Here is a 27,649-nt window from a genome sequence, read left to right as displayed (position 1 = left end):
AGTTGGTTGAATACTGGCATATTTATATAAATCACATTGATGAAGTGAAATCACAAACTGCAAACTTTTGTCATATTAAAAACTTTCATTCTAATCAGTTAACCTTAATTAAAAACCTTACAAATGAATCCGATCTTTACTATGTGGTCCTTAGAATAAAACATTGTAGAAGAAAAAGCATTAATTGTATTTAATGAATCAGTGGAATGATGGAACCACATCTTTATTAACTTTTATCTGTACAGAAAAAAACATCATCAGTCACCAGATCATGCAAAGCAGTATTGTGTTACGAATAAAAACACAATACAAACAAACAATATATATTTTACCAGAAATATGGAGCCTCAAAAATATAAATCAATCAATCAATATATTACAAAAAATAAACTCCTGAGATGACACTTACATACAAATACAATATGTTTTAAATGACTTGCAACGTAGTACTGGAAATGGATCATCAGACAGGTTGATTAGCGGTTCTTAAGTTTTGAGATTTTTTTTCTTTTTTTGTACATATGATCTTGAAATGCAGCAACTGAGCTGAAAATGACCAGTCATCGTACTGGGTTCATTTCAGGTTGCCTTAAATTCAGTCCCACAACACAAAAAGGATTAATCACAGAAACCAACAGTTAAACATGGCATATTCATCTGAAAACCAGTGTAATATCTGCGGTAAAAAGCAACCTGGAAAGTTGTGATTGAAAGGAATCTTAAAGGGAATGTAAGAGTAAGGCAACAGATACACATATCCTGTATGTATTTATATTTATAATAGGGTGACAGCACTCAACAGTTAAGTTGAGGTGTTATTGCACTACTGTAATTGTCACGATCTGTCTGTGTTGTGTTGTGTCTTGTCTTTTTCTGTCTCTGGTTTCCTGTTTTGTTTTGAAATGTTTTCCTCCTTGTGTCTTGTCTGATCCTACTCCCTGTGTTTGCCTTCCCGTCGTTAGTTTCCCTAGTGTGTCTGATTGTGCCTCATTGTGTTCACCTGTTGCCCTTGTGTTTCTGCCTCCCCTGTCCAGCTGTGTCTTGTCCTGTGATTACCCTTCTGTGTATTTAGTCTTGTCTTCAAAGTTCAAGGTTCAAGGTTCTTTATTGTCAATCTGACATAGCTACAGAGTAATTATGTAGTTGAAAATCTTATGTCACAGGCTTCTCCAACAATGCAACATAATAACATCATAACAATAAGAGCAAGAGCAATACAAAAATAATAATAGTTATAAAATAAAATAAAGTTATGATGTGGAATAGTGCAATAGAGTCTATATACAAGTTATTGGAATGATATATATATATATATTAGGTATTAGATACATACTACTGAGTAGCAGATGAATGTTTGAAGTTGTTTCAACAGTTCAATTTTTTAACAGTCTCACTGCCCGCGGGAAGAAACTGTCTCAGAATCTTCTTGTCCTTGCCAGGATGCTGCGGTAACGTCTGCCAGACGGCAACAGAAAGAACAGTTTGTGGCTGGGGTGATGGGGGTCTTTGATAATCCGTAGTGATTTCTTCCTGAGCCGCTGGGAGTAAAGGTCCTCCATGGATGGCAGCTCCGTCCTGGTGATGTGCTGTGCAGTTTTCACCACCCTCTGTAAAGCCTTACGATCGAGGTCGGTGCAGCTGCCGTACCAGGCCGTCATGCTGCCAGTCAGGATACTCTCTATCGTGCACCTGTAGAAGTTGCAGAGTATCCTGGAATCCATTTTGAACCTCCTCAACCTGCGGAGGAAGAAGAGCCGCTGTCGAGCTTTCTTGGTGATGGTGGTGGTGTGAAGAGACCATGTCAGGTCCTCAGTGATGTGGACCCCAAGGAACCTGAAGCTTTTGACTCTCTCCACCGTAGTCCCATTGATGGCGATGGGGGCGTGTCCCTCTCCCTGCTGCTTCCTGTAATCCACAATCAGCTCCTTTGTTTTGCTGATGTTGAGATGGAGGTTGTTATCCTGGCACCAAGATGTCAGGTTTTCGACCTCCTCTCTGTACGCCGTCTCGTCATCGTCTGTGATCTGGCCGATGACGGTCGTGTCATCAGCAAACTTCACGATGGTGTTGGAGCTGTGTGTGGCCACGCAGTCGTGGGTGAACAGGGAGTAGAGGAGAGGGCTGAGCACGCAGCCTTGAGGGGCACCGGTGTTGAGGATCAGGGTGGAGGATGTGATGTTTCCCACCCGCACTGCCTGGGGTCTGCCCGTCAGGAAGTTCAGGATCCAGTCATAGAGGGCGCTGTTGAGCCCGAGGTCTCTGAGCTTGATGGCCAGCTTGGAGGGCACAATGGTATTGAATGCTGAACTGTAGTCAATGAACAGCATTCTCACATATGTGTTCCTGTTCTTCGGGTCCAGGTGTGAGAGGGCAGTGTGGAGGGTGAGGGCTATGGCGTCGTCTGTGGACCTGTTTGCTCTGTAGGCAAACTGCAGGGGGTCCAGAGATTCAGGGAGGGAGGAGGTGATGAATGATTTGACTAACCGCTCAAAGCACTTCATTACGGTGGAGGTGAGTGCTACTGGGCGGTAGTCGTTGGGGCAGGTGATGATTGTCTTTTTCGGGACAGGAACGATAGTGGAATGTTTGAAGCATGTGGGGACTACAGACTGCAGCAGGGACCTGTTGAAGATGTCTGTGAACACCTCTGCCAGCTGAACTGCACACACCCTGAGAACACGGCCAGGGATGCCATCAGGTCCAGGAGCCTTGTGTGGGTTAACCCTTTTAAAGGATTTACACACATCTGCCCTATTTAAAACAAAAGGGCAGTGTAGCTCCTGGTCCATCTGTACCTCCACAGCCTGGCTGCTCTCAAAGCGTGCAAAAAAACTGTTCAGCTCATCTGGGAGAGATGCGCACGCAGACACTCCCGCAGCACCCCCCGCTGCTCCTTTGTAGTCAGTCATTGTCCTTAGTCCCGCCCACATATTCCTAGTGTTACAGCCTTTGAAGTCAGATTCCACCTTCTCTTTGTACTGTCTCTTTGCATTTTTAATTGCTCTCCGGAGATCATACCTAGACTTCCTGTACTCCTCCAAATCCCCCGCTCTGTGCGCGAGAGTGCGCGCTTTCAGCTTGCCGCGCACATCGGAGTTTAACCAGGGCTTTTGATTTGGGAATGTCCGTACAGAAACCTTCGGTACCACGTCATCGATGCATTTCCCAATGTAGCAGATGACAGTGTCCGTGTGTGTGTTGATGTTATTGTCCTCAAACACACTCCAATCCGTAGATGCAAAGCAATCCTGCAGTGCTGAATCTGACTCCTCGCTCCATCGCTGTACTGTCTTTGTAATCGGTCTGTCCCTTTTAAGTTTCTGCTTGTACGCAGGCAACAACAGTAGTGAGATATGGTCTGATTTGCCGAAGGGAGGGCGAGGGAGAGCCTTATATCCATTCCGGAAAGGGGAATAAACATGGTCCAATATGTTTCCCCGGCGCGTCGGGCAGTTGATGTGTTGGTAATATTTTGGTAAAACCTTCTTCATGTTGGCGGTGTTGAAATCTCCGGCCACAACGAACGCCGCATCTGGCCGTGAAGTCTCGGTCTTATCAATAATCCCAAACAGCTGATCGAGTGCCGTGTTGTTGTCGGCGAGTGGCTGCGGGGGGACATACACTGCTGTTATCACAACAGATGTGAATTCCCTCGGCAGATGGAAGGCCCGACATGAGATCATGAGGTGCTCTAGATGTGCGGAACAGTCCGATGAAATAATCTTCACATCTGAGCACCAGTTGTTGTTAGTCATTACACACACACCGCCTCCCTTACTTTTCCCCGAGTTTGCAGTCCGGTCCTGACGAAAAATAGAGAATCCATCAGGGACAATGGCGGAGTCCGGGATAGCGGGGTTGAGCCAAGTCTCAGTGAGAATTACCACGTTACAGTTCTTAATGTCCCGTTGAAAAGCAATCCGGCTTCTGAGTTCATCTAGCTTATTTTCAATGGATTGAACATTAGCCAGAAGAATACTCGGAATAGGGGGTCGATTCTCTCGTTTCCTCAGTCTGACCAGCAGCCCGGCCCGGCACCCGCGTTTTGTTTTCTTCTTGCGTCTCTCAGGTAGAACAGCAACAGGTAGCCATGGTGAATCTCCATTGTCTGTCGGAGGGTTATTTTTGTCCACAAAGTTTCGCAATTGAAGAAGTTCCTCTCTGCTATATTGTATGGCAGAGTAGGTGCGGTCGGCTAGCATGTTGCGAACCATGTTAAAAGTAAAACGGCAAAAGTAAAATAAATATGTACAAAATATGAAAATGGGCAAAGTTGGAGAGGAGCACTGTGCTCCATGTCTGTTCGTCGTCATTTCATGTCCCTGCTACCTGTCGTCTATGCTTGTCCGTGTCTCCTGCCTGTTCCCGTCTGTAAGTTTGTTCCTGTCTGTCGTGTTCCCCGGTTTTGTTTCTGTTTATTAGTTTCTTGTTTTTTCATGCCTTCAGCTTTTGATAATAAAGCCCGCTTTTTGTTAACAAACCTTTTTGTATTTTTGAACTGCACTTGGGTCCTATTTCCCCAAACCTGACAGTACGAACAGACCAGTATGGACCCAGCAGTTTTTTCATTTAGCCAAGAGCTTTATGAGCTTAAATACAATCTGGAATGCATTTTCAATGACTGGAGGAGGGCCTCATCCAGAGAGGCCAAAGAGGCTGCCCTTAACGAGGCACGCAGGGAGGTTGACAGCAAGCCCTGGCTTAGGAGCTTGTTGCCTGAGAAGCTAAGACTTTTTACTAGCAGCCCTGAGTGCCAGCCTCAAGTCTCAAACCCCTTCTTGGGATCCCGCCTTGCCTTAGGAGGTCCACGGAGCCTCCAAAAGGTCTCTAGGAGACGCAAGGCCAGGATTCCAGCCGTGGCCCCAGCAGCCATGGTTCCAGCCCCAGTTCTGGCCCCAGCAGCCATGGTTCCAGCCCCAGTTCTGGCCCCAGCAGCCATGGTTCCAGCCCCAGTTCTGGCCCCAGCAGCCATGGTTCCAGCCCCAGTTCTGGCTCCAGCAGCCATGGTTCCGGCTCCAGAACCGGCCCACACAGCCATGGTTCCGGCTCCAGAACCGGCCCATACAGCCATGGTTCCAGCCCCAGTTCTGGCCCCAGCAGCCATGGTTCCGGCCTCTGTTCCGGTCCCAGCAGCCATGGTCCCGACTCCAGTTTCGGCTCCAGTACTGGCTCCCCGGCCGACGCCAGCCCCCCGTGTTTTGTCAGTGGTTCGGCCCACTCCAGCCCCTCGTGTCCTGTCGGTGGTCCGGCCGACTCCAGCACCTCGTCTCCTGTTGGCTCTCCGGCCGACGCCAGCCCCCCGTGTCCTGTTGGCTCTACGGCCGACGCCTACCCCATGTCCTGTACCGTTGGAGGTCCCGCCGACTACTCTTCTGCCGGGGGTCCTGCCAACCCTATGTCCTGTGCCGTTGGAGATCCCGCCGACTACTCTTCTGCCGGGGGTCTTGCCAACCCTATGTCCTGTCCCGTTGGAGGTCCCGCCGACTATTCTTCTGCCGGGGGTCCTGCCAACCCTATGTCCTGTGCCGTTGGAGGTCCCGCCGACTACTCTTCTGCCGGGGGTCCTGCCAACCCTATGTCCTGTGCTGTTGGAGGTCCCGCCGACTACTCTCCTGCCGGGGGTCTTGCCAACTCCATGTCCTGTCCCATTGGGGGTCCCGCCGACTACTCTTCTGCCGGGGGTCTTGCCAATCCTATGTCCTGTCCCGTTGGGGGTCCCGCCGACTACTCTTCTGCCGGGGGTCCTGCCAACCCTATGTCCTGTGCTGTTGGAGGTCCCGCCGACTACTCTCCTGCCGGCGGTCCTTGCCAACTCCATGTCCTGTCCCATTGGGGGTCCCGCCGACTACTCTTCTGCCGGGGGTCCTGCCAACCCTATGTCCTGTGCTGTTGGAGGTCCCGCCGTCTACTCTCCTGCCGGGGGTCTTGCCAACTCCATGTCCTGTCCCATTGGGGGTCCCGCCGACTACTCTTCCGCTGAGGGTCCTGCCAACTCCACGTCCAGTATCGTTGGGGGTCCTGCCGACAGCTGTTCCGCTGTGGGTCCTGCCAACCCCATGTCCTGTCCCGTTGGGGGTCCCGCCGACTACTGCTCCGCCGGGTTTCCTGCCAACACCAGATCCTGTCCTGTTGGGGGTCCCGCCGACACCTGTCCCGCCGGGGGTCCTGCCGACTCTGTGTCCTGTTCTGTTGGGGGTCCCGCCGACACCTGTCCCGCCGGGGGTCCTGCCAGCTCTGTGTCCTGTTCTGTTGGGGGTCCCGCCGACACCTGTCCCGCCGGGGGTCCTGCCAACTCTGTGTCCTGTTCCGTTGGGGGTCCAGTCGACACCAGCCCTTGCTACATCCGGGGTCCCATTGACACCAGCCCATGTCATGTTCGGGGTCCCGTCTGCGCCTGTCCGGTCGGCTCCGGTTCCTGTCCGGCCGATACTGGGTCCTGCCCGTCCTCCGGTGTTGTCCCGTCAGCACCTTCCTGCCCGGCCTCCGGAGCTGTCCCGTCAGCGCCTTCCTGCCCGTCCTCCGGAGCTGTCCCGTCAGCGCCTTCCTGCTCATCCTCCGGAGCTGTCCCGTCAGCGCCTTCCTGCCCGTCCTCTGGAGCTGTCCCGTCGGCGCCTTCCTGCCCGGCCTCCGGAGCTGTCCCGTCGGCGCCTTCCTGCCCGGCCTCCGGAGCTGTCCCGTCGGCGCCTTCCTGCTCGTCCTCCGGAGCTGTCCCGTCGGCGCCTTCCTGCCCGGCCTCCGGAGCTGTCCCGTCGGCGCCTTCCTGCTCGTCCTCCGGAGCTGTCCCGTCGGCGCCTTCCTGCCCGGCCTCCGGAGCTGTCCCGTCGGCGCCTTCCTGCTATTGGGCCAACTCTCGACCTAGCAGGGGAATGTGGGGTTGGGCCACGGCCGGCCATTGCCGCTCGAAAGCGCTGGAGACGCTGTAGTACATATGCCAGGCCTGTAAGTGGCGCTGTAGTCTGCCACAAAAGCAGCGAAGAAGACTTCCCGCCCATAGTTACCATGGTTACCCTTCTGTTTATTCTCCGCTGTGGCTTTTTCTCTCCCTCCCCGAGGCAAGCGTTTGCTCCCGCTGCTTTAATTCAATGCAATCCCTCCCCGTCGAGGCAAGCACTGTAATTCTCTCCGGTTAGTCCACCAGCAGATGACAAACACCCACCTCTCCGCCTCTTCCAAGGAACGAGGGGACCGTGCGGCAGAGTTTCAGTTTCAGTTGCTTTCGCCGGTCAAGATGTCCGTTAAAGTTTAAATCTTCCGGACAAAATTAGAATAGTGCCGGTAAAAGGACTTATTTGTTATTTATTGAGCTTTAAAACAAATGAATAACGACTCTATAGGCCTATAATAATATAATAAAACACAGAGGACAGAGATCTTTTTTTCTCCCCCTCTTGACTTGATCAGAGCACGGCTCCCCTCTCCTGTAGGGGGGCGTGGTCAGCTGCAGCTCACAGAATCAGCCCCATAGACAGCAAACAGCAAATAGAGCGAAATGAGGCATGGCTAAAATGCATGATCTGTTTGGTATTTTGAAAACAGAAACGTATAAATATACCTTATATAGGTATGGCCCTACAATATATCATTTAAATATAGCATGATGATAGGTCCACTTTAACTTAATCAAACACTTGAAGTGAAGGAATGAATCTCAATTTGTAATCGACCCAGGTCTGCACAGCTAACAAACGTAGCTGAATTGAAAACATGTTCACAATAAAGCTACAACATCTACAGAGAGAGAGAGAGAGAGAGAGAGGCAACGTAGGGCTCAACAATGATAGAGTTCACCTTCTTCTCCAAAAGTCACACTGAGCCATTGGAGGAGCCATGCATAACAATTGAACACGGATGAACATACACATATGTCGGACTCCCTAACATGACATTGAACTTCAAGGCATTTAGACAAAAATGGGGCAGCAATGACGAGCCCATTAGTCATTTTGCCAAGAGACACAACAGCTTGATTTACCAATCACAAAATCCCCAGTCGTTTTTTTCTTTTTTACTCACATACTTACACTTACTGACCAAAACGTATTCACTGTGGGGGAAACATAAAACGTCAAAAATCTGATTTTTCATCACATTTTTCATAATGTGTATGAACACGGCCACTGGTTAAACTTCCGGTAGCACACACAATGTGCAGCAAAAGAAGCCTGGTAAACAAATGTTTCCCTTTATCGATACGCTCTGCAAATGAAAGAACACAAAACAGTGTATCTGTTGCCATTTTTTCAAGCTTTATGTCTGTCACTTCACCAGCCTATGACGTTCTGCATTCTTTAGTGATTTAGACAGATTTGACAGTCTTGTGTGATCACCTTTTTAAAGCAGCAAGATGTCAGTGTAGTTCAATCATGCTACTTCCACTGTGCAGCAGTCAGCTTCATTTCAGCTCCCTTTGATCTTTCATAACTCTGTGAACTGAAATAAGACAGCTCTGGCAAACTTAGCTTGTTCACACAAAGTGTAGACACACACATCAGAATCTCTCTCACATGTGTAACAGTCCTCCCCACACATAATTTATATGCACTTAACTAAAACACTTGAAGCCCTGGAGAGTGTTCCTGTTACAAAAATCGGCAAACAATCCTGAGCAATAACTTCTGATTGTTTATACAGTTGACACCCAGGGGGCTGGAGCTCTGGTATCTGTGGGGGAAACTTCTGTAGCAATGGAGAGTCAGGACTCAGAGAGACACGAGGAGAGCTGGAGCTTTGATGGCAAACACTGATGGTTTATTTGGAGTTATGGCCGGAGAATTGACAAGACAGGTAGTGTGACACAGCGGTTGCCAAACCAATTCTGAAGAACTCTTCTGCAGCTCAAGGTTTTAACTAGTTTGGAGTGTAATAATCAACATTCTTTATCAGTGAAATTAAACAATTATGGACCCTGAATCTAACTAGAGCTCTCGTCCATAGAAAAGAATGTGCGCCAGGGAACCTACGTCCCTGAACAGTAAACTACCTCATGGCGGCTTGTGCTCTGTCATACACTGGCAACAACAATGCGCCCAAGCTGCTCCTCCTTAAAAGAGATAGCAGCAATACCTAACGCCGTAGACCTATGCCATGGGAAAGGAGACAGTGAGAGGAGAAAATGATGAACTGTGTCAAAGGTTGAATACCTAAGCAAATTATTCCCTAACAGTTCCTCTCTTTTTATCAATTTTGATAACCTAAAAAACCTATTCAAATAATAATTTGTTCAATACCCTAATAAATAAGGTTCTTCAGAAAGGGTGTAGGCATTCTACACAATGTTGCAAATAATCACATTAATAAAACATTTCAGATTGAAACAGTCAATCACAATCATAAAAATGATCTCTCATCAGTGTTTGGAGCATCTTTTTCAAAAGCATAATTATGAACATACATGAAATAATCACAGATTCATAATAACATAAACATTTGAAAACAAATACATGTTATCATTTACTCATTAGTTAATTTTATTTAGCAACCTACAAAATCAAGACTAGCTTGCAGCTCAAAGATTTACTTCAAGGCAAACATTTAGTCAAGGCGTCAATAAATCAGGATCATGAGAGATCCAACTATGGTGTAAGAGATTCACACTGGTGAGCTAACCAATCTATAATCTGTGTCAACAATTTAGGATTATATTTACGTTAGCTTCATTAAATATTAAATCAAAAGACATGATAACAGAATTACATTACTTGAACTATCAATCATTATGTCATTTCAAAATCTGAAGGGAAATGTTAAATAATTCTCAAAATGTTTAACAATCTAAAAAGGAAAAGTCAGGCAAATATTCAAAGACTTTTGTAAAAACCTGGAAATGAAGGATTAAACATTCCTAAAACTTTAATTCATACATTTGTAAATGCTACAACTGATCTGTAGCAAACTAACTCAATTAATTATTCTTATTAGCCACACTTACCTGAACATCTACTTATGGTACTTGGAACGGGTTCTTCTGTGTTTATCTAATGTTGAATATAGAATATCAATTTCTTTAAATTATACTTCTCTAATTAGAGGATCAAATATGCTACATAATTGTTATATGAATTATTATACGTATTTGTTTTGGGCCATTAATCCCGTACTTGAAACATCATTTTAGGTCTGTCTGTGCATGGATAATACATTATAGAGTAGTGTTGTTAAGCCTGATTGCTGGATGATTAAGGATATTAACATTATCTGTGATAATAGTAGAAATACCTTATTATTCAATACCTTATCATCTGAGAATATTTATTTATTTATTTTGTTTAGTGCGAAAGTGTAATCTGATCTGACAACATTTATTAATCACCACTATTTAACACATGTCTGTTCATTGGAAATATAAAAAACAATCATTAATTGTACATCTTTAAACATCTGGTCATTCAAAGTTCTTCTTTGTACGAGAGCTGGGAGAACATGTCCGTCAGTCTTCCTGACTCGTTCTCCTCCTCCCTTTATGACACCGAGTGTCTGGTGTGTAAAGGCATCCTGATACTTTAGATTAGCACTGAGGTGCTGATTGGCTCAAACTCTTCTTCATCAGAGCGCCATATTTCAACCCCCCCAATTGCTCTGCTTTTGTGTGGCTCATTCAGTGAGCACTGTAGTTAACCCCCCAGTGAAACGGAGGCTCATCTGCCTGTATTCCTTCTGCTATCAATGTGGAGAGCAGAGCAACTGCGTATTCCTAGTGGCGCATCCAGGTGTGTCCCCCGTGATGGGAGAGGTTAGGAAGACATCAAACTGCTCCAAGAAACATGGAACCTTGTATTATAGAAGCCTCTGAAGCCCTCGCTCGTCCTGCAGGGTTGTCTGCTAGAGCCCACCGAGCAGAAAGATGAAGAGAAGAGTCCCCTCTCATCAGAAAGAAGAGTAGAATCCTCTCATCTTGAACGACCTCGTGCTTCCTTGCACGTGGCTGGGGGTGCTCTCTGCAGCCGGAGAGTGTGACCCACTCTCTCTGACCCTTGGCCTTGAGAGCTGTCCTAGTTATCGGCACAACACCTGATAGGGATGTTTTCTGAGCGATGACAACTCAAAGTAATGGATTAGCACATTATCATTTAATTACTAAAATAGGATAGGCCCCTCAGAATTATTTTTGGAGCCTTCCTGACACATGCAAATTATCATTTTGAAGGTTTGTGTTAGTCATTTAACATGCAGAATCATATACTCATCAGTCCATAGCAGAGACATGTTATTGTAAGTTAAAGGTGAGCTAGTCCCTGTGGATATAACCCCTTCTCAATGATTTTAAATGTTATATTAATTCACCATTTACTGTTTGATAAAATATTAGTTTATCAGAAATACATTTTCTCTTCCATAAAACATAGGTTTGAGAAATAAATTACCCAATATAAAATAAATTACTCAATATAAAATAAATTACTCAATATAATTGACTCTTCCCTCCCTTGTCTTACATATGTTACATATGAAATAATAACTTAGGAGTCTATTCAAGCATGGTATAGTTTATAATCTATTAATCGAGAAGACTCAGTATCACCTGTGTGCAGCTTACAAAAAACAATTGTGAGAAACATATATTATGCAGCAAATTGATACATTTGTTGAAAAACAAAGCATATCTGATTTGGGAGGTAAAGCTTCATCCCCTTAACATTTGTGTTATTACTGATGGCATAGCATGGATGATATTGGGTGTCTGAGGGTGTCATTACTGAGAAATGTCAAACAAAATCAAAACCTTACATTTGAAAACAGGTTTGCATTCCTCTATTTTCCTGTTACAAAAAACAGCAAGCAATCCTGAGCAATAACTTCTGATTGTTTATACAGTTGACTCATGTAAGTGCTTGTTTATCTGTGCAAGACTCTCCTACTACTGTCTTGACACCGTAATGATTATAAAGTGGAACAGACATTGTTTTCAGGCCAGAGGGGAGAGCAAACCGTTCAAAATCAATCTGTAGTGACAAAAAATGTTATTTAAAATCAGTGTTGGCTCTTGATAATAGGAAATAGGCCAAATTGGTTAGCTTTTCTTCCCATCCTCAAACATATAGGTGATTTAAGAACCTTGTCTTGGGGTTAAAATGTTTAACCAAAGTACTAATTGGTCCTTTATGCAAATTTAAAGTGGACCTATCATGCTATATTTAAATGATATATTGTAGGGCCATACCTATATAAGGTATATTTATACGTTTCTGTTTTCAAAATACCAAACAGATCATGCATTTTAGCCATGCCTCATTTCGCTCTATGTGCTGTTTGCTGTCCACGGGTCTGATTCTGCTGACCACGCCCCCCTGCAGGAGAGGGGAGACGTGCTCTGATCAGCTGCTGGGCTGTCAGAAGAGGGGGAGAAAAAGAGATCTCCGTCCTCCGTGTTTTATTATATAGAGTCGTTATTCATTTGTTTTAACCTGTTACGCACCATCCGCCCGGTACCGGGCGGATAAACGCGTCATTTGCAGGAAACAACGTCTAAGGAATCTTAATATTTAATAAAACTATGAATGTGTTATATCCATGTAACGGGAAGAAACTCAGCTAACTGATCTTTTTAATTTTTTTTCTCCAAAAAAACCCCACAATGCTAGCACTCAGCCTCTGAATTATCCACGAGCGGAAAGATGTAACCTAAAACGGCACTTAAACTCACAATAACTCCCTTATTACTTATCCTAGATGCACAGCCAACCACTCGTTTTTGGTGTCCTGGAGACACTGAATCTAGTGGTGCCCACCTCAACACTCAGTGATAAACATTTGCGACGCTATAAACGAAAGCGTACATCATAACATGTGGAGCTAAGTAGCTAGAAATGCTAACATGGCTTACCTTGGTCAAAACTGGTCTTCAATGGCATTAAAACGATAAAAAAACGATGTTGCAGTTAATCCATAGGTTCATCCAATGTATCTGTGCCCTCTTTGAAATTATTTCTGATAATCCATAAGCAATAAAACTGCTTTTTTGTTTCCAACTGCCAGAGCTAGAATGTAGCTCCACTCTGCTTTACATTTACATGCGCGCAGCCCCCACCTTTTCTCTTCACAATGTGTGTGTGTGTGATTCTCCCCCTTCGATTCTATTGGCTCTAACGGTCAGAAAGAGGTGTCAACCATCAAAATCGAGCAAGGGGGGCCAGAGATATGGAAAAAAAAACATTTTCACCCAAATCACCTCAGAGGTGGGATGGTTTTGGCTAAACCTCTCTAAAAAGGTCAAATGTCACTTGTTTTGCATCAATCTTGATACAGGGTACTTATTATATGTTGTACTTTGGATTCCTAAAGCTTTTAGTCTACTAACCTATCATCCAAGGGTAGTTTTCACTATCTGTAAAAAATAATATTTGGACGGACACTATAATTTACAGTTTTTTACTATGTAAAATCTGAATTTTCTTTAAAATAAAAAACATTTATATTGATTCTGACACTTCTACATCCAACTCACAGATGTAACCTTGCTTTGATAAAAGAAATTATTCATATAACCCTTTTAGAAGTTAAGTTGTAGTCATTTGTTTTGGGCATGTCATTTTCGAGCCTGAAACATGAAAAACAGGCTTGGTGCTTAACAGGTTAACCTCTTAAGCCCTGAGCCTGTTTTTCAGGTCTCAGGCTCGAAAATGACATTCCCAGAACAAATGACCATATCTTCCCTTCTAAAAGGGTTAAATTAATAATCTTTATTCTCAAAGTAATGATAAACCTGTGAGTTGGATGTAGAAAAGTCAGAATCAATATAGATGTTTTTTATTTTAAAGAAAATTCAGATTTGACATAGTAAAAAACTGTAAATTATAGTGTCCGTCCAAAAATTCTTTTTTACTTATAGTGAAAACTACCCTTGGATGATGGGTTAGTAGACTAAAAGCTTTAGGAATCCAAAGTACAACATATAATAAGTACCCTGTATCAAGATTGATGCAAAACAAGTGAAATTTGACCTTTTTAGAGAGATTTAGCCAGAAACCCCCACTTCTGGGGTCATTTGGGTGGATTTGACCTATCTCTGGCCCCCCTTGCTCGATTTTGATGAATGAAATCTCTTTATAACCGCTAGAGCCAATGGAATCGAGGGAAAGTTATATAGAGTGGCGAAGTCCCTCCCCTTCCGGTGGACCTCCATGGGACCTTATTTCGGAAAAATTATGTATTGAAGTCAATGGAGAGAGAAAGATTATCTTTCGATCCCGTTTGAATTGTGCCACGAATTACACATATGATGTTTGTCAATTTAAAAGATAATTTTGCAAGTCAAAAAAAAAAATGTGTCGTAAAACTGTGAAGTAACACATTTGTTTGTGTGAAACGCTCAATGAACTACTTCTCTGGTCAACAACACACGTCACCAAGATGGCCGTCACTACTGTCTTGTCAACAAAACGATTGACTACCCTCACTATCACCACAATGAAACACGTCCTGAAGAATGTCATGCAAAGCTGCCTGCCTGCCTTCCTTTGATTCTCTCTGAACTGCCTGGTCTTTTTAATGTTTAATGTCAACCATTTGTGCAGATAGCATGAAGTAGAGAAGATCGCTAGCGTTAGCGTTAGCATTTCTCCCCCGGGCTTAAATGGTGTATTATAGAATGATCACACCGGTGACAGTACTCTTCAAAGGGTTCACGAAATATGACTACTACTCTTACTGTTTAACATTTTGGGTTACTTAATGTTACTTCATGTTAAGGCTAATACAAATGACAAGGCTGTAATGCTAACTAACGTGCTAGCTACTAGCTAGCTTGATCCACACACTCCTGGTCCTTTCATCAGATGGGAAGCGAAAGAACGAGCAAGACCCATTGCTGGTATAATAACAACCTGGTACTAAGCACACAGGCATCTTGTTAAAGTTATCTTATCTTAGCCAGCGCCATATACAGTGGCGTTTTTATATGTACAAAAGTGGTGAGGCACAAAAAACTTAGATGTCTATATATAAGCTTATGCAGTGACGTGCAGTGAGGTTCATGGCTGCTGAGACACTGGCACTGACTCTTCAGGTTTACAAATATTATATTTTGACCTAAACCAAAATATAATATTATTTTCAAAAGCTTTTTTTGTCTGATGCTTCGATTAATTTTAAACAGACAGTTCAACAAAAGGATACCCAACAAATGTAATTTTATCATTTAAATATTGAATTGTTCTCTCTTAGTAAGATCCCATTTTCAATAAAATGGCGGTCTTACCTTGACTTGAAGATGAAGTCCATTTGCCTATCCTTCTGGACAAACATTTCTATTACTTTTTTGTAAAAGTCCTCCTTATGTTCTTGTAGTTTCAAAAGTCTATCATAAATCTAATCCATAGATTTATGATAAAAAAATTATAAAAGTAGGGTAGACATGTGGATGTTATCCGGCTAATCAAAACGTGCATTTATCTAACAGGTACGTTTCCCACAGATCTTATTTCGAGCTATTTTCTAAAATCCTATGGAGAAACCTCATTGCTTTTTTGCAGCTTACTTCCTGGTTTTAGGACGCGTCACTGCAGCTCTCTCGTCTCCTCTTCACACACCACACTTTTCGCGGCACACGTACTTACAGCCAATCAGCTCTGAATGATTTGAGAAGACGTATGGTGGGGATGGTAGCTACGTGCCCCTCTGGTCATTATTTTTTTGCCACACACATTACATTACAAAATACTCTGAGCATGCGCAGTGAAGTTTTTACAGTCACCGTTGACTTCACAGCGAGAGGAAGGGGCATAATCAGGTTTTGTCCCACATGGCTCTAAACAGCTCAATAGGCACACACTGTGACTGTAGACACACTAATTAGAAGAACACAGACTAAAACAGCAATGTACAGACGAATCAGATGATTAAACATGATCTTAAAATATATTTTATATATTTTTTTATTTATTTTTTTGCATTTTTGTAATCATTATTTGTAATACTTTCTGCTGACACTAGGTGGGGCTGTGCCCCACCTGCCCCTAATGACCAGTCGCCACTGGCCATATAGATAGATTCTATCTATATGGCGCTGATCTTAGCTATCTCTTAGTGGAGGAAAACAATTGTGACATCACTTACGCGACTCTGGGATTTGTAGTCTTTCTAGTTGCGTATTTTTCATAGTCTTATATTTCAACAGTTTTACGACAAACTGTGACTTTTTTGACATGGAAATGATTTTTTAAGATTGACAAACATCATATGTGTAATTCATGGCACAATTCAAACGGGATCGAAAGATACGTTTTCTCTCTCCATTGACTTCAATACATTATTTTTCCGAAATAAGGTCCCATGGGGCGGAAGTAGATGGGCGTGACTTCGCCACTCTATACACACCAAAACTTAACAAATAAGGAGTGAGAGTGACGCGTTACCAAAACCGGAAGCTGCATACACTCTGGTGGCTACCATTAGCAACTAACTTTTCTGCTCCGATTTTTACATAAAAAATGGAATTATGGATTATAAATAATTTCTTCAAAGGCACAGGTACATTATCAACCTATGGATCAACAGTTGTAGCATTTTTTTTTTCGTTTTAATGCCATTGAACACGTCTTTTGACCTAATTGACAGCTACGGTGAGACGATCTGCCGTAAAAGCTCCGTAAAGGTACGTGTTGTGATGTCTGTGTTTGCTTCCCCTGTCGCAAGTTCGGAACGCTCAGTGATGATACTATACCTAAATAATCAGTGGAGTCTCAGCTTTAATTGGCTATATTGTATGTGCAGCTACGATAAGTAATAAGGGTATTTTTATCTTGAATTGTGTGCCGCAGTGCGTTAGAATTTTTTCGCTCAGGGGTCATTTAGACGCTCCTTATGAGACTTGTGTTTTGTTTTGGTAAAAATGGTTCATATCTTCACTTAGCTGAGATTCTTCCCGTTAATCTGGTGCTACACATTAATAGTTTCATAAATGTTAAGAAGCCCTGAGACATTATCTCGAAAAAAAAACGGTGGGAGGGGTCCAATGGGGGGACCGCCGTGCTTAAGAGGTTAAGGTGTTTCAATATGTCAGAAACCTCGTCATTTACACTTGAAGCTTTAAAAGGACTTTCATTGTAAAAAAAAAAAGACGTAAAGAAATACAGTGATGATGAGAAACAAATTCACAGATCCTCTCGCTCAAACTGTTTGTACAATGTACAAGATAGACGGAAGAAACACACTCTGTTTCTGGGTCCATGGGCCGATCAATCAGCAGAGATCTGTGGGAACGTCTCCATCAAACTGCTCATACGGGACATGGACGTGGGTGGCTAACGCACCAAAGCAAGCCTATACTAGCCAAACCATGTTTGTCTTGGTGCTCATCCCAACAAGCTGAAGCCAAGCTGTGAGCAAGCAAAAACTTAAAGGGGACCTATCATGCAAAATGCACTTTTGTACGTCTTTTATACATGAATATGTGTCCCCGGTGTTCCAGGGAACTCACCAAGTGTCAGAAAACGCAACCCTCTCTATTTTCCTCCATACCCAAATCTCTAAAAAAGGGACTGCAACGGATCTGATAAAAACTGATCCAGATTTGAACACTGTCCTGACGTTAGGACGGTGGCGCTACGGCTATTGGGCCAACTCCACCAATCAGGAGGAGACAGCCACGGCCATTGCCGTTCGAAAGCGCTGGAGACGCTGTAGTACATATGCCAGGCCTGTAAGTGGCGCTGTAGTCTGCCACAAAAGCAGCGAAGAAGACTTCCCGCCCATAGTTACCATGGTTACCCTTCTGTTTATTCTCCGCTGTGTTTTTTTTTCTCCCTCCCCGAGGCAAGCGTTTGCTCCCACTGCTTTAATTCAATGCAATCCCTCCCCGTCGAGGCAAGCACTGTAATTCTCTCCGGTTAGTCCACCAGCAGATGACAAACACCCACCTCTCCGCCTCTTCCAAGGAACGAGGGGACCGTGTGGCAGAGTTTCAGTTTCAGTTTGTTTCGCTGGTCAAGATGTCCGTTAAAGTTTAAATCTTCCGGACAAAATTAGAAAAGTGCCGGTCAAAGGTCTTCTTTGTTATTTATTGAGCTTTAAGTGGCACATATTGAAAGTTTAATTTACCTGACAAACTCAGGTGTTTTTCATTGCATATTAAAGATGTGTTTTTGTATGTATGCATGAAGGTGAGTTCAATGCTGTTTGGTTATTCTGAACAAAACAATGCAATAACATCCATCCATCTTCTCCCGCTTATCCGTGGTCGGGTCGCGGAGGTAGCAGTTCCAGCAGAGAGCCCCACACTTTCCTTTCCCTGGCCACATCAACCAGCTCTGACTGGGGGATCCCAAGGCGCTCCCAGGCCAGCGAAGAGATATAATCCTTCCACCTGGTCCTAGGTCTACCCCTCGGTCTCCTCCCAGCTGGACGTGCCTGGAACACCTCCCTAGGGAGGTGTTCCAGGTGGCATCCTTACTAGGTGCCCGAACCACCTCAACTGGCTCCTTTCGACGCGAAGGAGGAGCGGTTCAACTCCGAGTCCCTCCCGGATGACTGAACTTCTCACCTCATCCCTAAGGGAGACGCCAGCCACCCTGCGGAGAAAACCCATCTCAGCCGCTTGTATCCGCGATCTCGTTCTTTCGGTCATGACCCATCCTTCATGACCATAGGTGAGGGTAGGAACGAAAATGGCCCGGTAGACAGAGAGCTTTACCTTCTAGCTCAGCTCTCTTTTCTTCACAACGGTGCAGTAAAGCGACTGCAGTACCGCTCCCGCTGCTCCGATTCTCCGGCCCATCTCACGTTCCATTGTTCCCTCACTCGAGAACAAGACCCTGAGATACTTGAACTCCTTCACTTGGGGTAAGGACTCATTCCCTACTTGGAGTGGACCGTCCATCGGTTTCCTGCTGAGAACCATGGCCTCATATTTGGAGGTGCTGATCCTCATCCCAGCTGCTTCACACTCGGTTGCGAACCGATCCAGTGAGAGCTGAAGGTCGCAGACCGATGAAGCCATTAGAACCACATCATCTGCAAAAAGCAGTGGTGTAATCCTTAGTCCACCGAACTGCAGACCCCCTCGACTACGCCTCGAAATCCTATCCATGTATATTACAAACAGGATTGGTGACAAAGCGCAGCCCTGGCGGAGGCCAACCCTCACTGGAAATGGGTCCGACTTACTGCCGAGGACCCGGACACAGCTCTCGCTTTGGGAGTACAGAGATTGGATGGCCCTGAGTAGAGACCCCCTCACCCCATACTCCTGCAGCACCTCCCACAGTAACTCCCTGGGAACCCGGTCATATGCCTTATCCAAATCTACAAAAAACACATGTAGACCTGATAAGCGTACTCCCAGGCCCCCCTCCAGGATCCTTGCGAGAGTAAAAAGCTGGTCCGTCATTCCACGACCAGGACGGAATCCACATTGTTCCTCCTCAATCTGAGGTTCGACAATCGGCCTGACCCTCCTTTCGAGTACCTGAGAGTAAACTTTTCCGGGGAGGCTGAGTAGTGTGATGTCTCTGTAATTGGCACACACCCTCTGATCCCCCTTTTTGAAAAGGGGAACCACCACCCCGGTCTGCCACTCCTTCGGTACTGTTTCCGACTGCCACGCAACGTTGATGAGACGTGACAACCATGACAGTCCCTCAACACCCAGAGCGTTCAGAATTTCTGGGCGGATCTCATCCACCCCCGGGGCTTTGCCACTGTGGAGTTGTTTGACAACCTCAGTGACCTCCCCCCGGAGATTGGTGTTGATGCCCCGTCATACTCCAGCTCTGCCTCTACCATAGAGGGCGGAGTTGTCGGGTTCAGGAATTCCTCAAAGTGTTCCTTCCAACGCCCTAACACTCCATCAGTTGAGGTCAACAACGTCCCATCCTTACTGTACACAGCTTGGATGGTTCCCTGCTTCCCCCTCCTGAGGTGCAGTTTTCCAGAACAACTTTGGTGCCGCCCGAAAGTCCTTTTCCATGTCTTCTCCGAACTTCTACCACACCAGCTGCTTTGCCTCGGCCACGGCTGAGGCTGCTGCCCTTCGGGCCTGTCGGTACCTTGCAACTGCCTCGGGAGTCCCCCGGGATAACAAATCCCTGAAGGCCTCCTTCTTCAGTCGGACGGCTTCCCTGACCACCGGTGTCCACCAGGAGGTTCGAGGGTTACCGCCCCTTGAGGCACCTAAGACCTTGAGACCACAGCTCCCCGCCGCGGCTTCGACAATAGAGGCTTTGAACACCGCCCACTCTGGTTCATTGTCCCCAACCTCCACAGGAATGCCCGAAAAGCTCCGCCGGAGGTGTGAGTTGAAGGCCTCCTGAACTTGGGCCTCCTCCAGACGTTCCCAGTTCACCTGAACTACACGTTTGGGTTTACCAGGTCTGTCCAGAGGCTTCCCCCGCTACTCGACCCAACTCACCACCAGATGGTGATCAGTTGACAACTCCGCCCCTCTCTTTACCCGAGTGTCCAAAAAATCAATCATGGACCTTCTGCCTAAGCAAGGCAAGGCAAGGCAAGTTTATTTATATAGCACCTTTCAACACAAGGCAATTCAAAGTGCTTTACAAAAATGGAAGACATTTTAAAAATGGCATTTCAAATCAGTCATTAAAAAGAAAAGATAATAAAATAAACATTAAAAGAAAAAATACATGGATAAAAGTTAAAAGTTACAGTGCAGTTTAAGATGTGAATAGTTCAATTAAAAGCAGCGGCAAAAAGAAAAGTCTTCAGCCTGGATTTAAAAGTAGTAAGAGTTGCAGCGGACCTGCAGGTTTCTGGGAGTTTGTTCCAGATATTTGGAGCATAATAACTGAATGCTGCTTTACCATGTTTAGTTCTGACTCTGGGGACAGAAAGCTGACCAGTCCCTGAAGACCTGAGAGTTCTGGATGGTTCATAATTTAGCAGTAGGTCAGACATGTATTTTGGGCCTAAACCATTCAAAGCTTTATAAACCAGCAACAATATTTTGAAATCTATTCTTTGACACACAGGAAGCCAGTGTAAGGACTTCAGAACAGGAGTGATGTGATCCACTTTCTTAGTGTTAGTGAGGACTCGAGCAGCGGCGTTCTGAATTAGCTGCAGCTTTCTAATACATTTCTTAGTGAGGCCTGTAAAGACACCATTGCAGTAGTCGAGTCTACTGAAGATAAAAGCATGGACAAGTTTTTCCAAATCCTGCTGTGACATTAGTCCTTTAATCCTAGATATGTTCTTTAGGTGATAGTAGACTGATTTAGTAACTGTTTTAATGTGACTGTTGAAACTCAGGTCAGAGTCCATGACTACACCTACTGTAGATATCTGGCTTTATCTGTTGTTTTGAACATTGCAGACTGAAGCTCAGCGCTAACTTTTATACGTTCTGCCTTGGCTCCAAAAACCATTACCTCAGTTTTATCTTTGTTTAATTGGAGAAAGTTCTGACACATCCAGTCATTGATTTGTTCAATGCACTTACTCAGTGTTTGAATTGGAGCATAATCTCCTGGTGAAATTGTTACGTAAATTTGTGTGTCATCCGCATAGCTATGGTAACTTATTTTGTTGTTTTTCATTATCTGAGCCAGTGGTAGCATGTAGATGTTAAAGAGAAGAGGCCCCAAGATGGAGCCTTGAGGTACCCCACATGTCATATTTGTCAACTCAGATGTGTATTTACCTATAGAAACAAAGTTTTTTCTGTCCTTTAAGTAGGACTCAAACCAATTTAGAATTGTTGCCGAAAGTCCCACCCAGTTTTCTAGTCGGTCTAGTAATATGTTGTGGTCAACAGTATCAAACGCAGCACTGAGATCTAATAATACTAACACTGAAGTTCTGCCACTGTCTGTGTTTAAGTGGATGTCATTGAAGACCTTTACAAGAGCAGTCTCAGTGCTGTGGTTTGGACGAAATCCTGACTGGAACACATCCAAACAGTTATTTAAATGCAAGAAGTTACTCAACTGTTGAAATACAACTTTTTCAATGATTTTACCTAGAAATGGCAGGTTTGATATTGGCCTGTAATTGTTCATTACTGAGGCATCTAGATTATTCTTTTTTAAGAGCGGTTTAATGACTGCAGTTTTCAGGGCCTCTGGAAATATACCTGAGTGAAGAGATGTGTTTACTATATGAAGTAGATCTGAGGCCATGCAAGGAAAAACATCTTTGAAAAATCCTGTTGGAATAATATCAAGGCAGCAGGAGGAGGATTTCAGAAGTTGAATAATGTCCTCTAAGTTTTTACCATTAATCTGAATGGAATTGTGTCATGGTGTTTGAATTGATATTAGGTGGACATAGGGACAAAACATTTGCTGTACCTGATGCAGAGGCACTGACTGCTTGTCTAATTTTCTGAATTTTGTCAGTGAAGAAGGAGGCAAAATCATTGCACGCCCTGGTGGATAGAAATTCAGAGGCTACTGACACTGGGGGGTTAGTTAGTCTGTCGACGGTAGCAAACAAGGCACGTGCGTTGTTTTTGTTTTTGGTAATGATGTCAGAGAAGAAAGACTGTCGTGCGTTTTTCAATTCCAAATTATAAAGGCCAAGTCTCTCTTTATAGATTTCAAAGTGAACCTGGAGATTTGTTTTTCGCCACCTACGTTCAGCTTTTCGACACTCTCTTTTTTCTGTTCTCACGGTCATGGCCTTTCTCCATGGAGATATTTTCTTGCCAATCACTTCCTTTACCTTAGTTGGAGCAATGGTATCTATAACATTTTTAATTTTTGAATTAAAATGATCTACTAGCTCATTTACTGAGATGTTAGCAGGGGCAAGTGTGGATGAAAAATTATGAGTAAACATTTCCCTAGTATTTTCTGTTAAATATCGCTTTGTGGTTACCTCTTTCTGAACATTTTTGTGAACAGAAATAGAGCTCTCAAAGAAAACACAGGAATGATCAGAGAGTGCAACATCAGTCACCACAACCTTTGAGATATTCAGACCCTTTGAGATAATTAAGTCCAGAGTGTGCCCCTTATTGTGCGTGGGCTCCGCCACATGCTGAGTCAGTCCATAGTTATCAAGAACACAAAACAGTTCTTTAGCCCCTCTGTCCTGGGGGTTGTCAACATGGATGTTAAAATCACCAACAATGACTAGACGGTCAAAGTCAATACACACTATAGACAGCAGTTCAGTAAAATCATCAAAAAAGCTTGCACAGTATTTGGGTGGTCTATAGATATTTAGGAACAGAGCTCGAGAGGAGCATTTCAGCTGAAGGGCCACATATTCAAAAGAAGCAAAGTCCCCATAAGATGTCTTCCTGCATTGAATGGAATCATTGAACAAAATAGCAACTCCACCCCCTTTCTTATGCATTCTTTCCTGACTCATAAAACTAAAGTTGGGAGGGGTTGATTCGATAAGAACAGCTGCACTGTTATTTTGTTCAATCCAAGTTTCCGTTAAAAACATAAAATCGAGATTGTGCTCAGTGATAAAATCATTGATTAAAAATGTTTTTCCTGCCAAAGACCTGACATTTAATAAAGCTAGTTTAAGTTTGTTAAATACACTATCAGTAAAAAATGTTGTGACAAGCTGTGGCTGACATGGAATCACTGCTAAATTTGATAACCTCACACAAATGTTTGAGCACTTCCTGTTTCTAAGCTGATTTACCGCTCTTAATCTATTACCTATCAACACAGATATCGGCAAAGCTACTGGCAGGCAGGGCCCCGGCATGTGCTGGAAAGAGTTGAGAGTGCCATATGCCCTTGAGCCTGGACCCAGCACATATCAGTAAAAGTTTGTTACTTTTAGCCTAGGGTGCTCTACCACGTACACTTATGAGCATCCTTATGTTCGAACATGGTGTTTGTTATGGCCAATCCATGACTAGCACAGAAGTCCAGTAACAAACCACCACTCCGGTTCAGATCAGGGGGGCCTGTTTGGTGCATAAGCACACACAACAGTCAGAGTTCCCCCCCCCATAACCCGCAGGTGTAGGGAGGCGACCCTCTCGTCCACTGGGGTAAATTCCAACAAAGAAGCACCCAACCGGGGGCTTGTGAGTATCCCCATACCCGCCCGGCGCCTCACACCTTGGGTAACTCCGGAGAAGAATAGAGTCCAACCCTTATCCAGAAGTAAGGTTCCAGAGCCGACGCTGTGCGTAGAGGTGAGCCCAACCAGATCCAACTGGTAACGCTCCACCTCCCGCACAAGCTCCGGCTCCTTCCCCCCCAGAGAGGTGAAGTTCCACGTCCCCAAAGCCAGCTTCTGTCGCCCGGGTCTGGTCCGTCGAGACCCTCTGCTTTCACTGCCACCCTTCTGGCAGCGCACCCGACCCCATCGCTGTTTCCCGTAGGTGGTGGGCCCGCGGGACGGAGAAGCGGAGCTGTTGCCCACGTTGCCTTTTCGAGCTGTGCCCGGCCGGGCTCCGTGGCAAGCCCGGCCACCAGACGCTCGCCGACGAGTCCTCCTTCTGGGCCTGGCTCCAGAAGGGGGCTTCCTCCGGGCCGGGTATCCTCACTTCGTGTGTCGTCTTTCATGAGGTCTTTTGACAATGATTATTTATATCATTACATTTGCCACCGTATAACCTTTCCTATTATCACTATATAATAGTTATAGTAACCATATAATAGTGCCCATATTGACATCAGTGGTTGTTTTTAACCTGCATATGCAAGGCAAATTAAAGGCTAGGCAATTAAATAACAAGAACATACTGTAAATCCAGATATTTTAAATGATTTGAATAAAAATAAAACATATTTTAATGGCAAAAAGAGATAAGAGGTTGATGGCAGTAAAGTCAGTGAGAGAGACTCTCTGAGGTACCTAAGGTGGCATCTTTTGCAACGACTGGAAACATTGAGCCAATGTGCCCAGTCAGCCCAATTGAAGGGTCCCACAGAGTATTTCTATATGTACGTAGTGACACCTGCTGGCCAGGATGAGTAGTTTAATCCATCTCTCCATTGAGTAGCACACAACCAATGAAATGTAACTGTAATTCTGAATGTTTGACCTATGTTAGCAACTCCTTGAAGTTGGCCTGTTGACATCTAAGGACTTCTGCTTTGATCAAGATGTAGAACCCAAAATGTAACTATTAGAAATCAACTATTGGGGTGAATTGTGACAACATATCAATCAAACCATAGAAAATAAAGTTTGATTTCTATGCTTTCCCTTCTAAATACATCAATGAAATATTAAGCAGACTCAAAGAACAAATAGAGCCGTCGTTGATCTTACACTGTGAAAGCTCTGGAGGGCGGCAACTAAAAAGGGAAGTTCCCCATTTAGCATTACAACATACCTTTGCTATTGTCAAATAAAATATGTGATAACCTCATGGCATACATACGAGCTCAACATCATGTGATGCAATTAGACCTGACGGTGTACATGAGATAAAGCTCAATGAAGAAAAAAACAAACAGAATATGCCTTACAAACACTTGAGTGGAGATAATACAAGGAAGACTTAGTGTCAGAAAAACTTTGCTGATTCAGTGACATATTTTAAGATATACTGTTCGTATATGTAAGAATAAATGTTGCAGTTGGTTGAATACTGGCATATTTATATAAATCACATTGATGAAGTGAAATCACAAACTGCAAACTTTTGTTTTCTGTTAACTTTCATTCTAATCAGTTAACCTTAATTAAAAACCTTACAAATGAATCCGATCTTTACTATGTGGTCCTTAGAATAAAACATTGTAAAAGAAAAAGCATTAATTGTATTTAATGAATCAGTGGAATGATGGAACCACATCTTTATTAACTTTTATCTGTACAGAAAAAAACATCATCAGTCACCAGATCATGCAAAGCAGTATTGTGTTACGAATAAAAACACAATACAAAACAAACAATATATACTTAACCATAAATATGGAGCCTCAAAAATATAAATCAATCAATCAATATATTACAAAAAATAAACTCCTGAGATGACACTTACATACAAATACAATATGTTTTAAATGACTTGCAACGTAGTACTGGAAATGGATCATCAGACAGGTTGATTAGCGGTTCTTAAGTTTTGAGATTTTTTTTCTTTTTTTGTACATATGATCTTGAAATGCAGCAACTGAGCTGAAAATGACCAGTCATCGTACTGGGTTCATTCCAGGTTGCCTTAAATTCAGTCCCACAACACAAAAAGGATTAATCACAGAAACCAACAGTTAAACATGGCATATTCATCTGAAAACCAGTGTAATATCTGCGGTAAAAAGCAACCTGGAAAGTTGTGATTGAAAGGAATCTTAAAGGGAATGTAAGAGTAAGGTAACAGATACACATATCCTGTATGTATTTATATTTATAATAGGGTGACAGCACTCAACAGTTAAGTTGAGATGTTATTGCACTACTGTCTCAATGTCTTCATGAGAATAATCAACAAATTACAATACTGTTGATAGATCTACACAGAGGTGAAACAAGAAATCACCAGTCACAGCTACAGATGTGTCTTTCTACTCTTTGAAATGCATTCAGTTACTTATCAGGATTGATTGTTCAGTCACCAATATGCTCGAACCATTGGCAATAAATCCTGCCTGCAATACTTAACTTATCAAACACTTGAAGTGAAGGAATGAATCTCAATTTGTAATCGACCCAGGTCTGCACAGCTAACAAACGTAGCTGAATTGAAAACATGTTCACAATAAAGCTACAACATCTAGAGAGAAAGAGAGAGAGAGAGAGAGAGGCAACGTAGGGCTCAACAATGATAGAGTTCACCTTCTTCTCCAAAAGTCACACTGAGCCATTGGAGGAGCCATGCATAACAATTGAACACGGATGAACATACACATATGTCGGACTCCCTAACATGACATTGAACTTCAAGGCATTTAGACAAAAATGGGGCAGCAATGACGAGCCCATTAGTCATTTTGCCAAGAGACACAACAGCTTGATTTACCAATCACAAAATCCCCAGTCGTTTTTTTCTTTTTTACTCACATACTTTCACTTACTGACCAAAACGTATTCACTGTGGGGGAAACCATAAAACGTCAAAAATCAGATTTTTCATAATGTGTATGAACCCGGCCACTTAATGAAAGAGTTATGTCACTGACAAAAGCTAAGTGAAAATATTTCACTATGTATTTCCTATAAGTGGCTTATCTCCCTTTTAAAGTGATATATATTTGTATTTATTTACTTTATATTTATATATATACTGTATGTACATTTCATCTGTAGTCTCTAATTATCTTTTTATGTACTTCAGAAACAGTTCCTTAAAGTTTGCTCTGGGAAAAATAAATATGTTGTAATTCTATACTTGTCTATATCAATGACGTAACTCCTTCAGTCCAATAATTCTGGCAAAGCATTATTCTCTGAATATCCTACCCAGCAGGCCTCACTGTCACTCACACAGAGTATTTGAAAGTGGGGAAGAGGAGGGTACCAGGACAGAGGGGATACAGTACAGTTAACACACAAAGTTTAATCTCAGACTTGTTCACATTTAATATCAATCAAGTCATCACTGGCCAACAGTAAAAGGGGGGGGGGGCAGGATCCAAAAGGGGCTGACTACAGTTTGGCTGTGTCTAGTCAGAGAAAAGGCTGGCGAAGGACTTTCGGAGATTGCGAATGGTCTCAGCCTTTTCCTCGTCTTGGCCGTCACCTCCGGTGCTCGGGGCCCCGCGGAAGAAAGAGGAGTCGCTGAAGGCGTTGAAGGCATTGGTCAGGGACTGGGACTTACTGGGAAGGG

At 43.8% G+C, this 27,649-nt stretch overlaps 1 protein-coding gene and 1 long non-coding RNA gene across 2 annotated transcripts in view; one reads left to right on the top strand and one right to left on the bottom strand.

Annotated features, from left to right (window-relative positions):
* The first annotated feature begins 190 nt into the window (after nucleotides 1-190).
* Nucleotides 191-26,609, top strand: LOC117489762. Its single transcript, XR_004556624.1, has 2 exons — nucleotides 191-812; nucleotides 26,268-26,609. It is a non-coding gene; the product is annotated as an uncharacterized LOC117489762 (long non-coding RNA).
* Nucleotides 25,639-27,649, bottom strand: part of syn2b (synapsin IIb) — a 77,315-nt gene continuing 75,304 nt past the window's right edge. Inside the window, exon 13 of the mRNA XM_034139285.1 lies at nucleotides 25,639-27,639. Within this exon, the coding sequence (XP_033995176.1) occupies nucleotides 27,486-27,639 (154 nt within the window). The 3' untranslated portion in view covers nucleotides 25,639-27,485. The remainder of the gene's footprint in view (nucleotides 27,640-27,649) is intronic.

This window comes from Trematomus bernacchii, unplaced genomic scaffold, assembly GCF_902827165.1.
Source record: "Trematomus bernacchii unplaced genomic scaffold, fTreBer1.1, whole genome shotgun sequence".
Taxonomy (NCBI): domain Eukaryota; kingdom Metazoa; phylum Chordata; class Actinopteri; order Perciformes; family Nototheniidae; genus Trematomus; species Trematomus bernacchii.
This window is presented reverse-complemented; position numbering and strand designations above follow the sequence as displayed.